Here is a 21755-nt window from a genome sequence, read left to right as displayed (position 1 = left end):
GGACTGCAGCCTTTCATCATCCCACACCCACAAGTCACAGATAGTTTAGATTATCTCTGAAGAGACAAAGAGCCTGCCACCCATAGCCCACATCACTACAATGAGATATCATTTCACATCTATTAGAGTGGCTACTATTAAAAAGCCTGAAAACTGTAAATGTTGGAGAAGATGTGGAGAGATAGGAATGCTTATTTACTGTTGGTGGGAATGTAGAATGGTACAGTCACTGTGGAGGACTGTTTGGCAGAGTCTAAGGAAGTTGAATATAGACTTGCCATGGGACCCTGCAATACCGTTTCTACTTATAAATCCAGAACTGAGAGCAGTGACACGAACAGACATCTGCACACCAATGATCATAGTAATGTGGTGCAGGCTAGTTTCCAAGGGTTTTGGAGAGGGGACAGGGAAGGCACTAGATTGGCTCTTTTATTTATTATTATTTTCCCCTTGGCCAGCTGCACCCTCCCTCCCCCTGCATCCTCAAAAAACCATCCTAGAGCTGGTAGGAAGAGTGTTTCAAAAGGCAAATTATCTTTACCTCCCTTCTAGCTCTCAGGGCAAACAATGTGTCCACCCTACTTGGCCTGGAGGTGTGTCCTCTCTGACTCAGCAGACTGGCAGACCAAGTTCCCTGGCCAAAATCTGAATTTGCCCTAGGCTGTGTCTCTCCCTCTCACCTTTCTTGGGGACGAGGACTCCTCCAGCCCCCTTAGTCCAATAAAGCAGGCCAGGGGCTGGAGCACCCACTGATGTTTGCTTTGAGGGCCAGGGGGATGGGTACCATCAGCTGCAGCTATAGCTTTACTCTCGGGATTTTTCCATCCAGGTGAGGTTCTTTTCTGTCTCCCCTCTCTCTTCCAGGTGGTGTCTAACCATCTCCTGGTATCCTAAGCCCTAGAATAGTTTTCCAAACAGTTTCTGCCTGTCCTCTAGCTATTTTTCTGGGACAGAAATGAACCCTGTACCTATCTAATCCTCCCTCTACCTGGAAGTCTTCAGCATCCTTCCTTGATAAAAACATTCCAAAATACAGGAATAGAAGAAAGCTTTCTCAATATGATAAAGTGCATATATGAAAAGCCCACAGCCACCATTCTACTCAATGATGAAAGGCTGAAAGCTTTCCCACAGAGACTGGGAATAAGTCAAGGATGCCCACTGTCACTACTGTCATTCAATACTGTACTAGACAGTGGAGCTAGAGAAATTATTTTAGAAAAAGAAATAAAAGAGAAATGAAGAAGTAAAACTTTCCCTATTTGCTGATGATATAATCCTATATCTAGAAAATCCCCAAAACTCTACAACAAAGCTACTAGAATTAATAGACAAGTTCAGTAAAGTAGTGGGATAAAAGATTAATACACAGAAATCATAAGTGTTTCTATACATTACTTAAGAGCAACCTGAGGAGGAAGACAGAAAAAAAATTCCATTTTTAATAGCAACTAAAAGAATCAAATATTTAGGAGTAAACTTAACCGAGGATATTGTGGCAGTCTGAGATTATTTATGAATCCCCAAAAGAGAGATTATGTTTGTAAACTAATCTATTCCTCTGCGTGTGATACCCTTTTGAATGCATTAGATTTAGCTGACATGTCTTGATTAAATTACCTGTAAATATTATGGCTTTAATTTGAACACATCAGTATGGAACACATCATCCCAGGGAGAGACGAGCAATTTGCCTAATAGTTTGCAGTTGAAGAGAACAGAGCAGTTGAGTGGCTGATAAGGCCTGGAAACAAACAGCCCTACACCAGACTGATATAGGAAGCCCTGAGAGATGAGCCCTATGCCAGTTTACAGCTGAAATAAGAAGCTGGGCCCATGGAGCCTTAAGAGGAAGAAGGAAGGAGAGACCAGGCAGAGATTGCCTGCCATCTTGCTTCAACATGTGGCAGCAGACTTTGGTAAGAAAGAAGCCTTGAGTGAACTCTTTAGGGCCTTTTAACTGTAAGCTTTTACCCCAAATAAATACCCTTTATAAAAGCCAACAGATTTCTGGTACTTTGCATCAGTACTCCTTTGGCTGACTAAAACAGACATAAAGGACCTTTAGTCAGAAAACTACAAAATACTGCTAAAATAAACTAATGAAGATATAAATAAGTGGAAGAGCATTATCAAATTTATTTGGAGGGATATGAGGCCCCAAAGAGCCAAAATGTTTTCAACAAAGAAGAAGAAAGTTGGAGGACTTTTGCTTCCTGACTTTAAAGCATATTATTTAGCTACAGTGGTAAAAACAGTATGATATTGGCATAACTATAGACATATTGACCAATGGAACCAAATTAAGAACTCAGAAATAGACTATCACATCTATAGTCAAGTGGTTTTTGACAAAGTTGTTAAGCCCACCCAACTGGTCCAGAGAGTCTATTCAACTAATGGTGCTGGAACAACTGGATAGCCATATCCAAAAGAAAGAAATAGGATCCCTATCTTATACCTTACACAAGAAATTAAATCAAAATGGATCAAGCACCTAAATATAAAAGCTAAAACAAAAAATTGCTAGATGAAAATGTAGGGAAACTTCCCCAGGTCTTGTGGTACACAGTAGTTTCTTAAACCTTACACCTAAAACATGAGCAATGAAAGGAAAACTAGATAAATGGAAACCTCCTCAAAATTAAACACTTTTGTTCTTCAAAAGACTTTGTCAAGAAAGTAAAAAGGCAGCCTACTCAATAGGAGAAAATATTTGGATATCACATATCCAATAAGGTTTTAATATCCATGTTATATAAAGAGATAATACAACTCAATGATAAAAAGACAAGCAATCCAATTAAAAAATGGGCAAAAAACTTGAAAAAACATCTTTCCAAAGAGGAAATACAAATGGTCAAAAAGCGCATGAAAAAAATGGTCAACATCATTAGGTTTTAGGGAAATGCAGATCAAAACTACAAGGAGATATAACTTTACTACACCTTATGTAATGACCATTATTAAAGTAAAAAACACAGAAAACTACAAGTGTTGGAGAGAGTATGGAGAAACAGGAATACTCCTTCACTGTTAGTGGGGATATAGAATGGTGCAGCCTCTGTGGAAAACAGTTTGGCAGTACCTCAAGAAGCTGAATCTAGAACTGCTGTATGACCCAGTAATCTCATTATTAGGAATATATTCAGAAGAACTGAAAGCAAAGATGTGAACTGGCATTTGTACACTGATGTTTATAGCAGTATTATTATTTTTTTATTGCTTGTATCTTTTTAAATTAAAGTTAATAGAGCACAAGGAACCTTACATTAAAAACATAAGAAACAAAAAACATAAGAGGTTCCCGTATAACCCACTCCCCACCTCCCCACATCATTTTTGTAAATTATATATTTTTGAAGATATACAAATCAATAAAAAATATAACATTAAAGAATATAAGAGTTTCCTGTATTCCCCCCACCTCCCCACCCCACTCCTCCCACACAAACAACCTCCTCCATCATTGTGGCACACTCATTGCACTCGGTGAACACATTTTGGGGCACTGCTGCCCTACATAGATAATAGTTTACCCTGTAGTTCGCACTCTCCCCCAGTGCATTCAGTGGGTTAATAGCAGGATATATTAAGTCCAACATCTGGCCCTGCAATATCATTTAGGACAACTCAAAATCCCAAAAATGCCCCCACATCACATCACTTCTACCATCTCCCCGCCTTCAGCAATTATCGTGGCCACTTTCTCCACGTTGATGCTAAAATTTCTTTTATTACTTGTCACAATAGTTTTATAGTAGAATATCAGTAAGTCCACTCTAGTCCATATTTTATTCCTCCATTCTGTGGACCCTGGACTGGTGATGTCTAGTATTATTTACAACTTGAAAATCTGGAATCAGCCCAAGTGTCCATCAACTAATGAATGGAAAACAAAATGTGGTATACATATACAATGGAGTACTAATCAGCTCTAAGAAGAAATGAAATCAGGATGCATATGACAACATGGATGAACCTTGAGGACATTATGTTAAAATAATCCAGACACAAAAAGAAAAATATTATATGGTCTCACTAATACGAACTAAATATGGAGGGGTAAACCCATGGGAGATATTCTGGGAGATAGAGTGTGGGTTGAAAATGGGAGTTGATGCTTAGTCTATGTAGAATTTTTAATAAGGTTTATTGTAAAAGTGTGGAAATGAATAGAGTTGATAGTAACACAGGATAGGGAGTATAATTAATACTGCAAATTTATGAATGTGATTGTGGCCAAAAGGGATAGTCTCCGGACATAAATGTCAATTGAAAGCAACATACAGAATAATCTAGGGGCTAAACATAGTGACTTCAGAGATGGTGGAATATTGTGGTTGTATTAGTCAGTCAAAAGGGTGCTGGTGCAAAATACCAGAAATTGGTTGGTTTTTATAAAGAGTATTTATTTGGGGTAGGAGCTGACAGATACCAGGCCATAAAGCATAAGTTACTTCCCTCATCAAAGTCTATTTTCACGTGTTGGAGAAAGATGGCTGCCGATGTCTGCGAGGGTTCAGGCTTTCTGGGTTCTTCCCTTCCAGGGTCTTGCTTCTTTCTGGGTTCAAGGTCCCTTTCTTTCCAGGGCTTGTTTCTTCCTGGGCTCAGGCTTCCTCTCTTCCTAGCTTTGGCTTCTCTTTCTTCTGTGAGCTTACTTCCTGGAGCTCCAGCTTAAGGCTTCAGCATCAAACTCCAACATCAAAAACCCTCAACTCTGTCCTTTGCCATGACTTTTATCTGAGTCCCCACCCCTTGGTGGGTACCCTAATGACGTGGCACAACCAAAGCTCTAATCATAACTTAATCACGCCCAGGTACAGACCAGATTACAAACATAACCCATTATCTATTTTTGGAATTCATAACCATATCAAACTCCTACAATGGTTAACAGTATAAATATAAGTATGTCCTTCTTTTACAAAGTATTAAGAATATGGTGATACATGGGAAAATTACAGCTAATGTAATTTATGGATGGTAATTAACAGTAATATTTTAATAGTTTTCTAGCCATGGCAAAGAAGATGTGTCAATTCTAAGGCACAACAATGGGGGGGGTATAAGGGGACATGGGATTTTTCCTTTTTGAGTAATGAAAACATTCTAAAATGGACTAAGGTGATGATAGCACAATTGTGATGAAAATGAGAGCCACTGAGTGTACACTTTGAATGGATTGCATAAATCATGGGACTGTCTAACACAGTGCATCTTGTGGTCAAAGGTGGACTGTGGTTAATAAAACAAATATGAAAATGTTTTCTCATGAAAGATAACAAATATATCATACTAATACAGGATGTTAATAATCAGGTGGGTTGGGGGAAAATACACCAAATGTAAGATATGGGCTTAGTTAGGAGTAATATTTTAACTTTTGGTTCCTGCCTTGGGGTTACAAGCTATATTAGAAATTTACTAACATCTACACAAATGAACTATGACCTGGGAAGACAGATGTTTCATCATCTATTGCATAGGGTGTGGGTTTGGAAGACTCTTAGGGGAACCCGTGCAGGGGCCCTACTAAAGTACTTTTTTTTTTTTAAGATTTATTTATTTATCTCCCCTTCCCCGTCGCCCCCCTCCCCAGTTGTCTCCTCTCTGTGTTCATTCACTGTGTGTTCTTCTGTGACTGCTTCTATTCTTATCAGTGGCACAGGGAATCTGTGTTTCTTTTTATTGTGTCATCTTGTTGAGTCAGCTCTCCGTGTGTGCGGTGCCATTCTTGGGCAGGCTGCACTTTCTTTTGCGCTGGGCGGCTCTCCTTACGGGGCGCACTCCTTGTGTGTGGGGTTCCCCTATGTGAGGGACACCCCACGTGGCATGGCACTCCTTGCGCACATCAGCACTACACACGGACCAGCTCCACATGGGTCAAGGAGGCCCGGGGTTTGAACCACGGACCTCCCATGTGGTAGACGGACGGACACCCTATCCATTGGGCCAAGTCCGCTTCCCCTAAAGTACTTCTGTATCTTAGAATAGGTGTGCTAGTAGATTCCCTAAGGAAGGAAGAGGAGGAGGAAGAAGGAATTCAATTTATTGAGAATTTATATGTCAGACATCCTACTACCATTACATAAGGAATTTTGCTTTTTCTCCCTTTTATGCCTAGTTGACTATTCTTTTTTAAAACATATATATACATGAATCTTTTTTTCTTAAGATTTACTTTTTTTATTGCCCCCCCCGCCCCCCACTGTCTGCTCTCTCTGTTGATTTGCTGTTTATTCTTCTGTGCCTGCTTGCATTCTTGTCAGCAGCACCGGGAATCTGTGTCTCTTTTTGTTGCGTCAACTCTCTATGTGTGCGGTGCCACTCTGGGCAGGCTGAGTTTTTTCCACCCGGGGTGGCTCTCCTTACGGGGCGCACTCCTTGCAAGTGGGATTCCCCTACATGGGGGACACCCCTGAGTGGCACGGCACTCTTTGTATGCATCAGCACTGCACATGGGCCAGCTCACCACACGGGTCAGGAGGCCCTGGGTTTGAACCTGGACCTTCCATATGGTAGGTGAATGCTCTATCAGTTGAGCCAAATCTGCTTCGCTATTATTCTTTTTTAAAATTTTTAAAAACATGATTTCAACCTCAAGAAATAAAATAACAGACAAAAAGCAGCTTAAGAAAATTATGGAAACATTACTTTAAAAACTTCTGTCCAGGCACATTTATCTTATTTAATCCTAAAAACAAACTCTATTCTTTCTTCAGTGTTCCAAAAGATGAATGAGCACAGATTAGTTAAATGACATGACTAATTAAAAAAATGAAAACAAGTTTTATCATAGTCACATCTCTTAAAACTAATTGCCGTGTTTTTTTTTTACCTTTAGCATTGATATAGTACTTTCTTTGCCTTTGCTGTAAAAATATTACAATATTAACTATAGACTATAAGTTACATTAGTTGTGTTTTTCCCATGTATCACCATATTTTTAACACCTTGTAATAGAGGAACATTCTTGTATTTGTATTATTAATCACAATCTTCATCTACCACTGAAATCACTATTATAGTCCTTAGATTATCCTCTAAATGTCTTTCAATTAACATTAACCTCCCTAGACAGCCCGGGGTTGGAACTGCGAACCTCCCATGTGGTAGACGGACGCCCTAGCCACTAGGCCAAATCCGCTTCCCAAGTTAAGGATCTTAAAAGACCAGAAATTTATTACCTCCTAGGTGTGGAGGCTAGAAGTCTGAAATGAAAGTGTCAGCAGGGCCATGCTTTCTCTAGTCTGTCGGCTTCTGACAGTGGCTTGCTGGCCATCCATGGAATAATTTCATCTCTGCCTAACACAACCGTCTTCTTTCTATTTATATCCCACTAACTGTATCCAAATTTCTTCTCCTTATAAGGACACCAGACATACTGGATTAAGACCCACCCTAATCCAGTTTGGCCTAAATCTTAACTGACAACATCCTCAAGGATCCTATTCCAAGTAGAATCACATTCACAGGATGTGAATATATCTTTGGGGGGGACAAAATTCAATTCATAACATTGTTTTCATATTTTAAAGTAGGGACAATCACATCAGTCCTACTGGGGTTATTCTCAGATTAAATGTGGTAATTTGTGGTAAAGTGCATAGCAAACAGTAGGTACAATATTGTAGATACTTGAAAAATTATTACAAGTTTTCTTAGACATTGAACATAAATTATCTTCTTTAATCCTCATAGCTCTATGATATTTGAATGATATATCCTCATTTTACAAGGGAGGAAACAAGCACAGGGAAGTTAAATATTTATTTGTCCAAATTACACTATCAAAGTAAAAAAAATATCATGAAGATAATATTTTTCAAATACAGATTTTTTTTATATTCTGTATCTCTTATTATCCCATCCATGGAAATAATGGTTTCAGCGTTTTAGGAGGAAGGACAAATATAAGTTAGAACAAAGAAGTAACTGTCAAAGGGGACTTTTATTCTCAAACACAGGATTAATCTTGAAGGCCAGGCTTTGTCAAATTAGAAAGGGTTCAAAAAATTCCTTCAGTATTCATTAACTTATCAAGAAGCAGGCCTGGTTGGTCTGAAGGCTTTCCGAATTAAAAGAACATAGACGATAAGAAAAAAATTTCTGCAGTACAGAAAAGAGAAGCAGGCTACTTTTGGCTTAGTGGATTATGGGAAAGAAGAGGGAGATGACAGCAGAAGCAACTATTAAGAATTCATTCAACAAAAGAAAAAAATAGATAAATGGGACCTCCTCAGAATTTTTAAAAAAAGATTTATTTATTTCTTCCCCCTCCCCCCATTGTTTGCTCTGTGTCTGCTTGTATTCTGATTAGGTGGCTCCGGGAACTGATCCTGGGACCTTCTGGAGTGGGAAAGAGACGATCATTCTCTTGCACCACCTAGCTCCCTGTTCTGCTACGTCTCTTATTGTCTCTCCTCTGTGTTTCATTTTGTTGCATCGTCTTTCTGCACCAGCTCTCTGCATCGGCCAGCACTCCCATGTAGGCCGGCACTCCCACGCAGGCCAGCACACCGCGTGGGCCACGTTGCCTTGACCAGGAGGCCCTGGGCATCGAATCCTGGACCTCTTATATGGTAGGTGGCAACCCAAGTGCTTGAGCCACATCCACTTCCCCTCCTCAATTATTAAACACTTTTGCACCTCAAAGGACCTTGTCAAAGGGTGAGAAGGCAGCCGACTGTATGGAAGAAAATACTTGGAAATCACATGTCAGATAAGGATTTAATATCTAGGATATATAAAGAGATGCTACAACTCAGCAATAAAAAGACAACCCAGTTAAAAAGTAGGCAAAGACTTGAATAGACATTTGTTCAAAGAAGAAATACAAATGGCAAAAACAAACAAACAAAAAAAAAACACATGAAGGGAAGCAGACTTGGCCCAACATGGGAGGTCCAAGGTTCAAACCCTGGGCCTCCTTGACCTGTGTGGAGCTGGCCCATGCGCAGTGCTGATGCGTGCAAGGAGTGCCCTGCCATGCAGGGGTGTCCCCTGCATAGGGGAGCCCCACGAGCAAAGAGTGCACCCTGTAAGGAGAGCCGCCCAGTGCGAAAAGAAAGTGCAGCCTGCCAAAGAATGGCACCACACACACGGAGAGCTGGCACAACAAGATGATGTAACAAAAAGAAACACAGATTCCCATGCCGCTGATAAGGATAGAAGCAGTCACAGAAGAACACACTGCAAATGGACACAGAGAGCAGACAACTAGGGGAGGCAGGGAGAGAGAAATAAATAAATCTTTAAAAAACAAAAAACAAGAAAACACATGAAAAAAGGCTCAACATCACTAACTATTACGGAAATGCAAATCAAAACAACGAGATATCATTTCACCTCTATCAGAATGGCCACTATTAAAAAGACAGAGAACTACAAGTATTGGAGAGGATGTGGAGAGATAGGAACACTTATTCTCTGTTGGTGGGAATGCAAAATGGTATAGCCACTGTGGAAAACTGTTTGGCAGCTCCTAAAGAAGCTTAATATAGACTTGCCACTTGACCCTGTAATACTGGGTATATATCCAGAACTGAGGGCAGTGACATGAACAGACATCTGCACACGGATGTTCACAGCAGCATACTCGTGATTGGCAAAGTTGGAAACAACCCAGATGTCCATCAACCAAATGAATGGATAAACAAACTGTGGTATAGTCACATGATGGAATATTATGCAGCTATAAAAAATGAAGTAAAGCATATGACAACATGGATGAATCTGGAGGACATTATGTTGAGCGAAGCAAGCCAGATACAAAAGGACAATACTGTAAGACTGCATTACTATGAACCAAATATATTGTATAACATACTATATGGTTAAAAAAAATTTATATGTATCCAGTACATTTGAGAAATGTATGTTTTATTCAACTATACTTGCTTATTTTTATATTATTTTTATTTTCAATTATTCAATGTATAAAACAAAGCTAAAAAAAAAATTCCAGTAACCTGAGTTTCTGCCAACTTTGATCTTGTTGCTGTTGTTAATCCTGTTTTTACAATACCTACTTCTCTACGTCGTGAGGAATAAAGTCTGGTGGAGTTTCAATGGTCTCCCATGGCACTTGGATAAAATCTTACCTCTTTACCACAGCCTATAGGGCCTTACATGCTTTGGCTCTCATGTCAGGATTTCTACATAAAATAAAACTCACCATAGCGGTTTAGCCACATATGGGTTTATTTTTCTCATAAGGCTAGAGGCAGGTTGTCCAGGGCTGGTACAACTACTTAAGGAAGTCATGAAAGACTCAGGTTCCTTATTGCACTATACTCTGCCACCCATAGTGTGTGGCTTTTGTGATTATGGTCTCAAGATGGCTGTTACTTCTCTGGAACTGTTTTCTCTTTCAAGCAGTAGTAAAGGTGGGAGGTGGAACAGCAAAGGGTAAATGGTGTCTGCCAAATAAACTAGTCCTCTTTCACCAGAAAACAATGGTCTTCCAATGAGACCCCCAGAGTGGACTTCCACTTCCATCTCGTTGTCCAGGAAGGGTCACATGGCTCCTTGAACTTCAGGGAGAGCAGGAGATAAAATTTTAAACTGGGCACATTTCTACATGTAACACAGAAGAAAGGGAGAATGGGTACTCGGAAGCATCAAGTAATATCTGCCATTCTGGTCCACGTGTTCCCCTCTCTGAAGATTATTCTTCCCCTGGTTTATATGTTTTAGCACACTGGCCTTTCTGTTTCTTGATGATGGCCAAGCTCTTTCCTACCTTACGGAGTTTGTATTTACAGTGCTCTCTGACTTGAATGCTCTTACCGAAGCTTTTTCAGCAGCTGGAAGCTTCATGTCCTTAGATGAATGCTTGAATGTGACCTCCTTAGAAAAACTCTCTCTGGCTTTCCCTTCCCCCATTGAGAGTAGTCACTCCTGCCTCAATTACTACTCTCTTTCACAGCAAGTTGTTGTTTCTTTCATAGGAGTTTTCATAATCTGAATTCCTAGTTTGTTTACTAATTTATGGTTGGCTTCCTTCCACTAGAAAGTAAGCTTCATGAGAGTTGAACCTCATTCATCTTCTTCACAACTATATCCCTGGCACTAAGTACTGTGCCTGGTAAACAGTTAAGTATTCAGCAAATATCTAATAACTAAATGAATGAAAAAAGGGAAAATAAGATTCTTAATCACTCTTATTTTTAACATATATATTAATTCCTATATTCACATACATTCCTTTCCCATTTAAATATATTTCTCAGCATCTTTTGCCCATTCTGCCAATCATTGTAAGGCAATCTTAAAGTTGGTATGTGCTTTCTAAACAAACAAATAATAAACAAAAGCCTTCACTTTACCGAAATTCTGATGATGCAGGTTTAAGTAATTTGGGATATGGGTAAACTGTCCCATTTTAGATGGCTGTTCTTCCCAAGACCAAGCTGCAGTACCACATACACATACAACATTCTAACAGACTCAGGAGTGTATGTCCCTGAAGGAAGGAACCCAAGAGGTCAGGCTTTCTGAGTCAACTGCTATTCAGTCCCAGTGCCCCAAACTGCCAGTTTTATAAGCATAGTTGTGATGTGGGCTATGGGTGGAAGGCTCTTTGTCTCTTCAGAGATAACTTAAGCTGAAGGCTGTGGGTGTGGAACAGTAAGAGGCTGCAGTCCTGCCCTTAGGGACAATGGCAACAGGCTCCAGGCCCTGGAAACAGTTTAACAATGCAAGGGCTATAAACTTTAAGTATTTAGGGGAAATGCAAAAAGTAAATATGCTAAAAGCTTATCTAGAATGTCTGGAGTCAATGCTAAAAGCTTACCTAAGATGTGGAAGATATATATGCTAATTGAAGCCTATTGAGAACTGAAACAAAGGGACCATTTGGCCTTTCCTTTCTGTATAAAAGACGTTTAAAAATCTTGTTCAGAGCTCAGGATTCAAACAGAAAGCTCCCGAGTCCGGCCCTCCATCAATAAACCATTTTTCCTTCTCAAAATCATTCCTGAGTCCTGGCCTCTCTATACTCAAATAATTAAACTTCTCTCAAATTCTACAACAGTTGTGGTGGATTTTAAAACCAAGTCAACCCTAGCCTCCCATTAAGGAATGTGGAGTTACAACACCAGGGCCTGAGGAGCTTGCTGTGAGAACTTCTTTCTGTTGTTTCCCTTCTTTGATGAAACGGTGGCTCACTGCCTTTTTGAATAATTAATTTGTCAGCCTCCCACAGTGCTTGGATCAGCTGAATTCAAGCTTCCTAACAGTGCCTGCCTAAATACACTTTCAGTTTAAGCAGAAATTTACGGCTGTCAAAAATAATGAGGGCAAAGTTTATCTAACTAGAGGAAGCTAGTTTCAGATACTTATTTTTAAGAAGAAGATTTAAATTATATTACTTTGCTACTTAAAAGAATATTGTTAAAGTTTGGTTATTTTGGCTTTTAAGAGAGTCAAAGCTCTATGTGCCTGAACCACCCTACCGAATCAGTGGATTATGTATTTAAAAGTGAAATATTTGCCACATTAATAAGAATTTAAAAGATGTGGGAGATTATAAAGTGCTTTGGAAATCTGGGTTTCCAACTTTCAGTTTGCTGGTTTAGTTGATTTTTGCCTTTTGAGTTATTACCTGATGACAGCTAGAAAACATAACATTAAAATTTCTTCATTTAAGCAACTCTGTATCTTCTAATACTGTTCCCAAAAACTAATTGGGCGGGTTTTCTATCAATCTAATCTTATAAGCTTACTCTTTGTATTTAGTTCCATGAAGGTTATTAACCAGACCTTTTCACTTCTGGCTGGCAGGGCTACGGTAACGTCTCAAAGCAAAACCAGACAAAATGACATCAGGAGCACTAGCGGCTCAGAAATCGATTCCCTCCCGGAGAAAGACCTAAAAGGGAGTCATGAAGACCTTGCACCTACACAACAATATATAAACTGTAGTTAATTAGCCGCTGAAACGTGGAAAACAAAAACAAATTTGACATGCTTGAGACAACGCAGGACTGAGAAATTGCACATACCTTTCTCATAAGATCCCCGGACATGATCTTTTTCTTTTCCTTGTTTTTCTCCTTCCATACCCCTCCCTTTACCTATAAAAACCCTAGCTCATATTCTCACTTTTAACTGGTTTTGGGAAGACTCCCTCACTTCCTTGCTTGTGCACTCACAATAAATCACCTTTTCACAGAAACTTGTTTCTCCTTTGTGGCACCCGTTGGGGTTATTCCAATTAACCGTGCTTATGATAACACAGGGTGTGTTCTCCCTTCCAGCTCTAGCCTTGTGACTATTCCACAGCTTGTTTACTTCCCCACAGGTTAAGGGCCACACTTCGCAAAACCTTGTGCAGTTTAGCAATTGCAGCAAACAACTTAGTAGAAAAGAGAAAACATGGATTCCAAACTTCCTATCTCCTACCCTGAACCACGGATTACTCAAAGGAAAAACAGGGCAACAAACTTCTCTCAAACCCTCTCCCCTTTTTTCACTTTCAGTTCCCTGTCTGTTTTGACTTCTTCCTTTCTCTCTCGCTTCCTGGGACTCACGCGCTACCTCGCTCCTAGTACGCTTGCGCCATCTGGGAACTCGAAGACGGAAGAAGCCGCGGAGCCCGTAAGTTCTTTGCTTTGCGACGCGGCCGTAAAGCGTTTTCACGCGCCGAGAGACGCAAAGGGACCCATTTAACCGTTCCCGCTGAACGTGGTTCTGGGACTGTTGGTGGTCTGATTTCGTTCATCGCTTGGGGGAAAATGCTGGACTATTAATTTGGGAGGTCTTCTGGTCTGTGCGTGTTTAGGAGATAGATTTTGCTACTCCTCCGGGAAGAGTAGATCGGCCAGGTCCTGTGCCCGCTAGATATCGGGGGCCCGGGGCTGTTCCGCGCACAAGCTGAGGCCCAAGCTAAGAGCGGTGTAGCTACGGAAAGCTGCCCGCTGCCCGTGGGCTGTGGATGGCCGGACGCGTCCTGGGAAAGGCCTTAGCTACGGTGGTCTTGGTTTCTGTAACTGTCAGGTCCTCGGGCTGCCGCAGTGTCCCCGCATACAGGTATTACTCTCCTAGTGCCTGCTGCTCCGGAGACTTTGTCGTGGGGGGTGGGAATGTGTCCCGGGTTTTTACAGCCAGGTAACGCGTTTTGAAAAGGTCCCTAAAATGTTTTATTTCCCTTTTTGAGGAGACCTTTTTGACTTCAAATACAGAAATTTGTTCTCCTCCCTGGGTCACCATTATGAATTACCAAAGAATTTATTTAATATCACCTGTTCGGGTGTGATATTGTGGTATTGCGATTTTTTATGGTTACTACTTAAAGCACTTCTATTAAGAGTTATATGGTTAAAATATTTGAACAGTACAAGTGGTGTAAATTGAAAAGTAAAACTCACCATTCATCCCTTCTACTTAACGCTTTCCTGAGTAGATAATATACCTCTTTTTCTTGGTTTGCCAACTCTGGGTAAATTTAGGGATTTATGTTATCTCACATTGCTTCCTGCTTCTGTTCTCCCAATCTCCAATTTTTATTCAAGTCAGTTGTTCAGTAAACACGGTGAACTAGACACCATTGTAGACATAAAATAGTGAACATGTTTTATGAGGCTGCCTGAAAGAGGGGCATTTTAAATTTTCTTCGTTTGCCCCTAATGTTTACTCTCAACACAAGAAAATTTTCTTCCATTTATTTTTTTTCATCCCCTCCCCCCCTCTTTTTGAATATCTTAGTACTGGACCTTCGGATAGAGCCTCTTTCTTTTTTTTCTTTCATTTTCCCATTGATTTGTCATTTTGTACTATATTCGCAGAGACTTTATTCAATTTTATCTTCAGATTACAAATTCAGACTTCGGTCTAGTGCATTCTGTTAGTCATCTCCTCTATTTTTATTAGAGAAGTTGTGGGTTTGCAGAAAAGTCCTGCATAAATACAGGGTTCCCATATGACATCCTGTTTTTAATAACCTGTATTTGAGTGGTATATTTGTTACAGTTGATGAAAGCACGTTTTAGTAGTTGTGCTATTAACTATTGACCCTGGTTTAATTTATAGTTCACTTTTGTGCCCTGCAATTCCATGGATTTTTTTTTTTTTTAAATTCTTATAACATTTATAAAACCTAAAATTTCCCCTTTAGCCACATTGAAATATATAATTCAGTGCTGTTAAACAGTCACAGAGTTGTGGTATCATCACCACCACCCATCACCAGAACTTTTCCATCTTCCTAAATAGAAACTCTGTACATTTTAAGCCTTAACTTCCTATTCCTTATCCCTACCCCATTCCCTGATAACAATATTCTATACTTCACAATATGAATTTGCTCAATCAGATTCATTTCAGTGAGGCCATCCAATATTTGTCCTTTTGTGTCTGGTGTACTTTACTCAACATGATGTTTTCACAATTTGTCCATGTTGTATGTTTCTTTTCAGGGCTAAATAATATTTCATTATATATATATCACATTTTGTTTATCCATTGATTAGTTGATGGACACAATGGTTGCTTCTGTCTTGGCAATTGTGAATAATGCCAATTTGGACATCTCTGTGGAAATACTTGTTTGAGTCCCTGTTTTCAGTTCTTTTGTGTATATACCTAGGAGTGGGATTGTGGAGTAATATGGTAATTCTATCCTTTCTGAGGAATTGCCAAACTCTCTTCCACAGAGGCTGTACCATTTTACATTCTCAGCAGCAATGAATGAGGGTCCCTATTTCTCCACATCTTTTCCAACACTTGTAATTTTTCATTTTTTAAAAAGTGACTATTATATCTTTTTTGATGGGATGTCTATTCAAGTATTTTGCCCATTTTTAAATTGCTTGGTTTGTTTCTTTGTTGTTAAATTGAAGGATTACATTATTGGATATGTGGTGTCCAGATGTTTTCTCCCATTGTGTCAGTTGTGGTTTTATTTTCATGATAAAGTCCTTTGAGGAACAAATTTTAAATTTTTGATGAGGTCCCATTTATGTTTGTTTTTTTTCTTTTTCTTTTATTGTGCTTTGGATATAAAGTATAAGAAACCATTGTCTAACATAAAAAGATTCTGAAGATGATACCCCACATTTTCTTCCAGGAGTTTGATAGTTTTGGCTCTTATTTTTAGGGCTTTGATCCATTTTGAGTTGATTTTTGTATGTGCTGTGAGGTAAGGTTTTCCTTTGTTCTTTTGCAAATGGAGATGCAGTTTACCCAGCACTATTAGTTGAAAAGACAATTTTTTCCTAATTGGCCATTTCTCTCTTGTGAAAATTATTTGGCCATAAATGTGAAGGCTTATTTCTGAGCTCTTAATTCATTGGTTTATTATTAGATAGCCAAAATGGGTACTGATGCAAAGTACCAGAAATCTGTTGGCTTTTATAAAGGATATTTATTTGGGGTGGAAGCTTACAGTTGCAAGGTCCTAAAAAGTCCAACTGCAAGTTACTTCCTCACCAAACTCTGTTGCCATGTGTTGAAAGAGGATGGTGGGTGATGTCTGCAAGGGTTCAATCTTCCTCTTAAGGCTCTGTGGGCCCAGCTTCTTTTGATCTCAGCTAAAGGCTGGAGGGCTTGTGTCATTCCTGGCTCAGCTGCTCTGTTCTCTTCACAAAGTCTGCTGTTGACTATCAGGCTCATCTCTCTTCCCCGGGGCCCCTGCCATGCCTATGGAGCTGTCTTTCTTCTTCTGTGTTCTCCATGTATTTATTTCTGTGTAGCCCACCAAGGGAGTAGGGACTCAACCCTGCATGCCCTAATGATGTGGTCAAATCAAAGCCCTAATCTTGATATAATAAAAGGAAAATCTTAGGATTTAATACAATCAAAGGGGTATCATGCCCAGAGAAACAAACCTGTTTACAAATGTAATCAATATTTCTTTTTGGAATTCATAAATAATATCGAACTGCCACAGTCTGTATATCTACCATTACTATGCTGTTTTGATTACTGTGACTTTGTAATAAGTTTTAAGATGGGGAACTGTGATTCTCCCACTTAGTTCTTTGTTTTCTGAATGCCTTTGTCTCATTGGGACCCCTTATCCTTCCATATAAATTTTGATGATTGACTTTTCCATTTCTGCAGAGAATGTTGTTGGAATTTTGATTGGGGTTGCTTTGAATCTACAAATTGCTTTGGGGTAAAATTGACATCTTAACAGTACTTAGTTTTCCAGTACATGAACCTGGATTGTCTTTTGTTTTATTTAGGTCTTCTTTGATACCTTTTAGCATTGTTTTGTGGTTTTCTGTGTACAAGTCCTTCACGGTTAGATTTATTCCCAGAATTTGATTTTTTTAGGTGTTGTTGTGAATGCAGTTTTTTTCTTGATTTTTGTCTGGTTGTTTATTGCTAGTGTAGAGAAACACTACTAATTTGGGTGTGTTGATCTTGTACCCCACCACTTTTATTAATTCTTTTATTAGCTCTAGAAGTTTTTTTGTGGATTTATCAGTATTTTCTGTTTATAGTTGTACTTCTTCCCTTCCAATTTGAATGTCTTCTTTTTCTCTTGCCTAACTACTCTAGCTAGAACTTCTAGCATAATATTGAAAAACAGTGGTGACAGTGGGCATCCTTGTCTTGTTCCTGATCTTAGAGCAAAAGCTTTCCATTAAATAGGGTGTTATGTTAGCTGGGGGTTTGTTGTATGTCCTTATCTTGTTGAGGAAGTTTCCTTCTATTCCTAGTTTTCTAGTGTTTTTTATCTGGATGAGGTGCTGGATTTTGTCAAGTGCCTTTTCTGCATTGAGATGATTTTGCGGGTTTTTTTTTCCCCTTTGTTTTCTTAATTTGGTGTATTATTGTCTTAATTTGCTAAAAGCCGCCAAAGTAATATACCAGAAATGTGTTGGCCTTTATAATGGGAATTTATTAGGTTAAAAGTTTGTGGTTCTGAGGCCATGAAAGTGTCTAAACCAAGACATCATCAAGAGATGCTGTCTCACCAAGTTGCACCTATGAGCGATCAGGCACATGGCAGGGCACAAGGCCAGTCGGCTTGTCTATCCTGTCTTCTCTCTGTCACTGCAGCTTTTTCCCTGTGTGTTGCTTTTAGGCCTCTGTTTATAGAAGGATCCCAGTAAGAAGATTAAGATCCATATTGGGTCCCACAATCTAATCAAAGGCTGTTAACTGAAGCAGTCTATTCACAAGGTAGGCCCCTTAACTGAATCTCACAGTAATGGGTTAGCTTAAGAATATAATTTTCTGGTGTCCACAGAATACTCAAGCTGGCCCAATTACCTTAATTGATTTTCTTATGTTGAACCACCCTTTTATATCTGGGTTAAATCCCACTTGATCATGGTGTATAATTCTTTTAATGTGCTGTTGGGTTCCATTTGCTGGTATTTTGTTGAGGATTTTTGCAGCTGTGTTCATTAGAGAAACGGTCTGTAATTTTCTTGTGGTATTCTCATCTGTCTTTGGTGTTATGGTGATGTTGGCCTCATAGAATGAGTTAGGAAATGTTCCTTCTTCACTGTCTTAGAAGAGTTTCATCAGGATTGGTGTTAATTCTTGGAACATTGGTAAAACTCACCAGTGAAGCATCTTGTCCTGACCTTTTCTTTGTTGGGAGGTTTTTGATGACTGATTCAATTTCTTTAGTTGTAATTGGTTTGTTGAGATCTTCTATGTCTTCTTGAGTCAGTATAGGTAGTTTTGTGTGTTTCTAAGAATTTGTCCATGTCATCTTGGTTATAGTTTGTTGTCATATTGTCATGGTGTCCTCGGAGTTCTTTTTATTTCCGGGGGCTAGTAAAAATGTCCTCCTTTTCATTTTTTATTTTAATTTTTGTGTCCTCTCTTTTTTCCTTCATTGTGTATGTGGCAGTTTGAGATTATTTTATGAATTCCAAAAAGAAAAAGGTTATGTTTTTAAACTAATCTATTCCTGTAAGTGTGATACCCTTTGATTGCATTAAAGTCAGTTGAGGGTCCTTTGATTAGATTATTAGATAAGATTACTTTAGGCATTTTGATTGGACTACATCAGTGAGTCATGAGCCAGCTTAGATCTCCACCTTCCTGCTTGGTCTAATATAAGCAGAGACATAGGCTAGACAAAGGAAGGAGCTATAAATGGAGATACAGACAGAGGCAGACACAGATAAAGGAAGCTGCCATAATTGATCTTGCTTTCTGAGAGAAAGGACAATATTTTTACGCACAGCTGAGTTGTAAGGAGAGAAGCCCCCAAGAAGCTCAAAGAGCTGAGACCCAGGGAGAGATGAACCATATGCCTAATAGCTTACAGCTCAATTTGGGAAGAATGTGGAGTTGCCAAGACTGAGAGAAGAGGCCGGGAAAGAGACAAACACTATGCCAAATTTTCCTACAGCTTCAGAAAAGCAGAAACTTTGACAGAGATGGTGGCCATCTTGCTTCAGCATGTGACACCTGACTTTGGTGAGAAAGCACCTCTTATGGTGTCTTGATTTGGACTTTTCATGGTCTTAGAACTGTTCACTTTTACCCCAAATAAAATCCCCATTATAAAAGCCAATCCATTTCTGATACTTTGCATTGGCAGCCCTTTGGTAAACTAAAACAGTCTGGGTTTATCAATTTTATTGATATTTTCAAAGAATCAACATTTGGTTTTGTTGATTCTCTATTTTTTCTCTATAATTTTTAGGGACTTTTTTTAAAATCACAAAGTGAAAATAGCTGGTAGAAAAAAATTTATGGGGAGTTCCTATTCCATTCTGTAACAAATACAGAGTAATATAAAACTTGATTTCCAAGAGTCATCCCCTAGGTGTTCTAGTGGAAGGAGAAAGGAATTCTAATACATTTTGAAATACCTTTGGATGGTGCTGGGGTAAACAAGCCAAATAACTTTCTTACTGAAGAACTTCTTAAGACTCTTAGAGCATTTACCACATTGAAGTTCACTGTGAAGCTCCAAGAGGTAGCCATTTTTACCTCATTTGATCCCAGAACACATTTTCAGGGAATACCTTTTAACAATTCAGGGACTAGGAAGTGTTGGTGTGAAAGACTTGTGTGCCATCAAATATCTTATGTGTAGATTGGCATGATATTAGGTTGGTGCGAAGGTAATTGTGGTTTTGCTTGTTGAAATTTGTTGTTTGATATTGGCATACATTTTTAAGTAAATGTGGTTATGTTATACATCATTTTAGTGTGCTTTTTTTTTTTTTGCTAATGATTTATTACTTGCTGTTTATATTTACTTTAGACTATGGAAATGATGTTAGACAAAAAGCAAATTCGAATGATTTTCTTATTTGAGTTCAAAATGGGTCGTAAAGCAGCAGAGACAACTTGCAACATCAACAACGTATTTGTCCAGGAACTGCTAAAGAACATACAGTACAGTAGTGGTTTAAGAAGTTTTGCAGAGGAGATGAGAGCCTTGAAGATGAGGAGCATCATGGCTGGCCATTGGGAGCTGACAATGACTGATTGAGAGCAATCATTGAAGCTTCTCTTACACTACACAAAAAGTTGCCAAAGAACTCAATGTCGACCATTCTGTGGTTGTTTGGCATTTGAAGCGTACTGGAAAGGTGAAAAAGTTTGATAAGTGGGTACCTCATGAGCTGACTGAAATTCAGAAAAATCGTTGTTTTGAAGTATCATCTTCCTGTTCTACACAACAACAGCAAGCCATTTCTTAATGGATTGTGACGTGTGATGAAAAGTGGTTTTTGTATGACAACCAGCGACAACTAACTCAGTGATTGGACCGAGAAGAAGCTCCAAAACACTTCCCAAAGTCAAACTTGCACCAAAAAAAGGCCATGATCACTATTTGGTGATGTCTTGCTGGTCTGATAGACTATAGCTTTCTGAATCCCAGTGAAACCCTTATATCTGAGAAGTATGTCAGCAGATCGAAGAGATGCACTGAAAACTGAAACACCTGCAGCCAGCATTGCTCAACAGAAAGGGCCCAATTCTTTTCCACGACAATGCCCAACTGTATGTCACACAACCAACGCTTCAAAAGTTGAACGAATTGGGCTACAAAGTTTTGCCTCATCTGCCATATTCACTTGACCTCTCACCAACCGACTACCACTTCTTCAAGCATCTCAACAACTTTTTGCAGGGACATTGCTTCCACTATCAGCAAGATGCAGAAAATGCTTCCTAAGAGTTTGTTGAATCCTGAAGCATGGATTTTTATGCAACAGGAAAAAACAAACTTAATTCTCATTGGGAAAAGTGCATTGATTGTATTGGTTCCTATTTTGATTAATAAAGATGAGTTTGAGCCTAGTTATAATGGTTTAAAATTCACTCTCCAAAACCACAATTCTTTTTGCACCAACCTAGTAGAAATATCCTAGATGACCTTGAATATGAAGGCTGGTGAACTCTTTCAGTAATAAGTACCATTAGGAATTTCAAGGAAGAAAGCCGCGAATATTCTCTGTGATTTTAATAAATGAAACTATTATTTCAACTCCTTGATCATTGTTTCATCTTCTGAATGCTATGTCAGAGAAACAAGAAGTGAAGTGTTACATTCTGGGATCTGCCCAGTTAAAGGACCTGGACCTTCTACTCATATCCCCAGGTGTTAGCCAGAGGTAAAGATTTGTGTCGAGGGAAGAAGCAGGAAATGGACCTGGAAAGAAAAATTGGCATCAAATTATAGAGAAGATTGCATTTGGGTTAGGGAATTTATTTTCTAGTGAATTTGGATCCCTGGAGTTTTTAAAATTTGGTTTTCTTTGTTTTTGTTTTCACTTTTTGCCCCTTTTTTAAGGGATTATTGTGATAATCCTTT

At 39.1% G+C, this 21755-nt stretch overlaps 1 protein-coding gene across 9 annotated transcripts in view; it reads left to right on the top strand.

Moving 5' to 3' along the window:
• NUDT9 (nudix hydrolase 9) overlaps positions 1-21755 on the top strand; it is an 85058-nt gene that overhangs the window by 21999 nt on the left and 41304 nt on the right. Inside the window, exon 1 of one of the 9 annotated variants that reach the window (XM_071215601.1) lies at positions 13492-13609. The exons of 4 other annotated variants lie outside the window; for them this stretch is intronic. Coding sequence is in view for 1 of the 5 variants with exons in the window: in XM_004463928.5 (XP_004463985.1) it covers positions 13947-14041 (95 nt within the window). In the remaining 4 variants the exon portion in view is untranslated. 4 more of the 9 variants (XM_071215599.1, XM_058295770.2, XM_004463928.5 and 1 more) reach the window with 4 other exon arrangements.

This window comes from Dasypus novemcinctus, chromosome 1 (assembly GCF_030445035.2).
Source record: "Dasypus novemcinctus isolate mDasNov1 chromosome 1, mDasNov1.1.hap2, whole genome shotgun sequence".
Taxonomy (NCBI): Eukaryota; Metazoa; Chordata; class Mammalia; order Cingulata; family Dasypodidae; genus Dasypus; species Dasypus novemcinctus.
The sequence above is the reverse complement of the archived record's forward strand: the minus strand, read 5'-3'. Positions and strand labels throughout refer to the sequence as shown.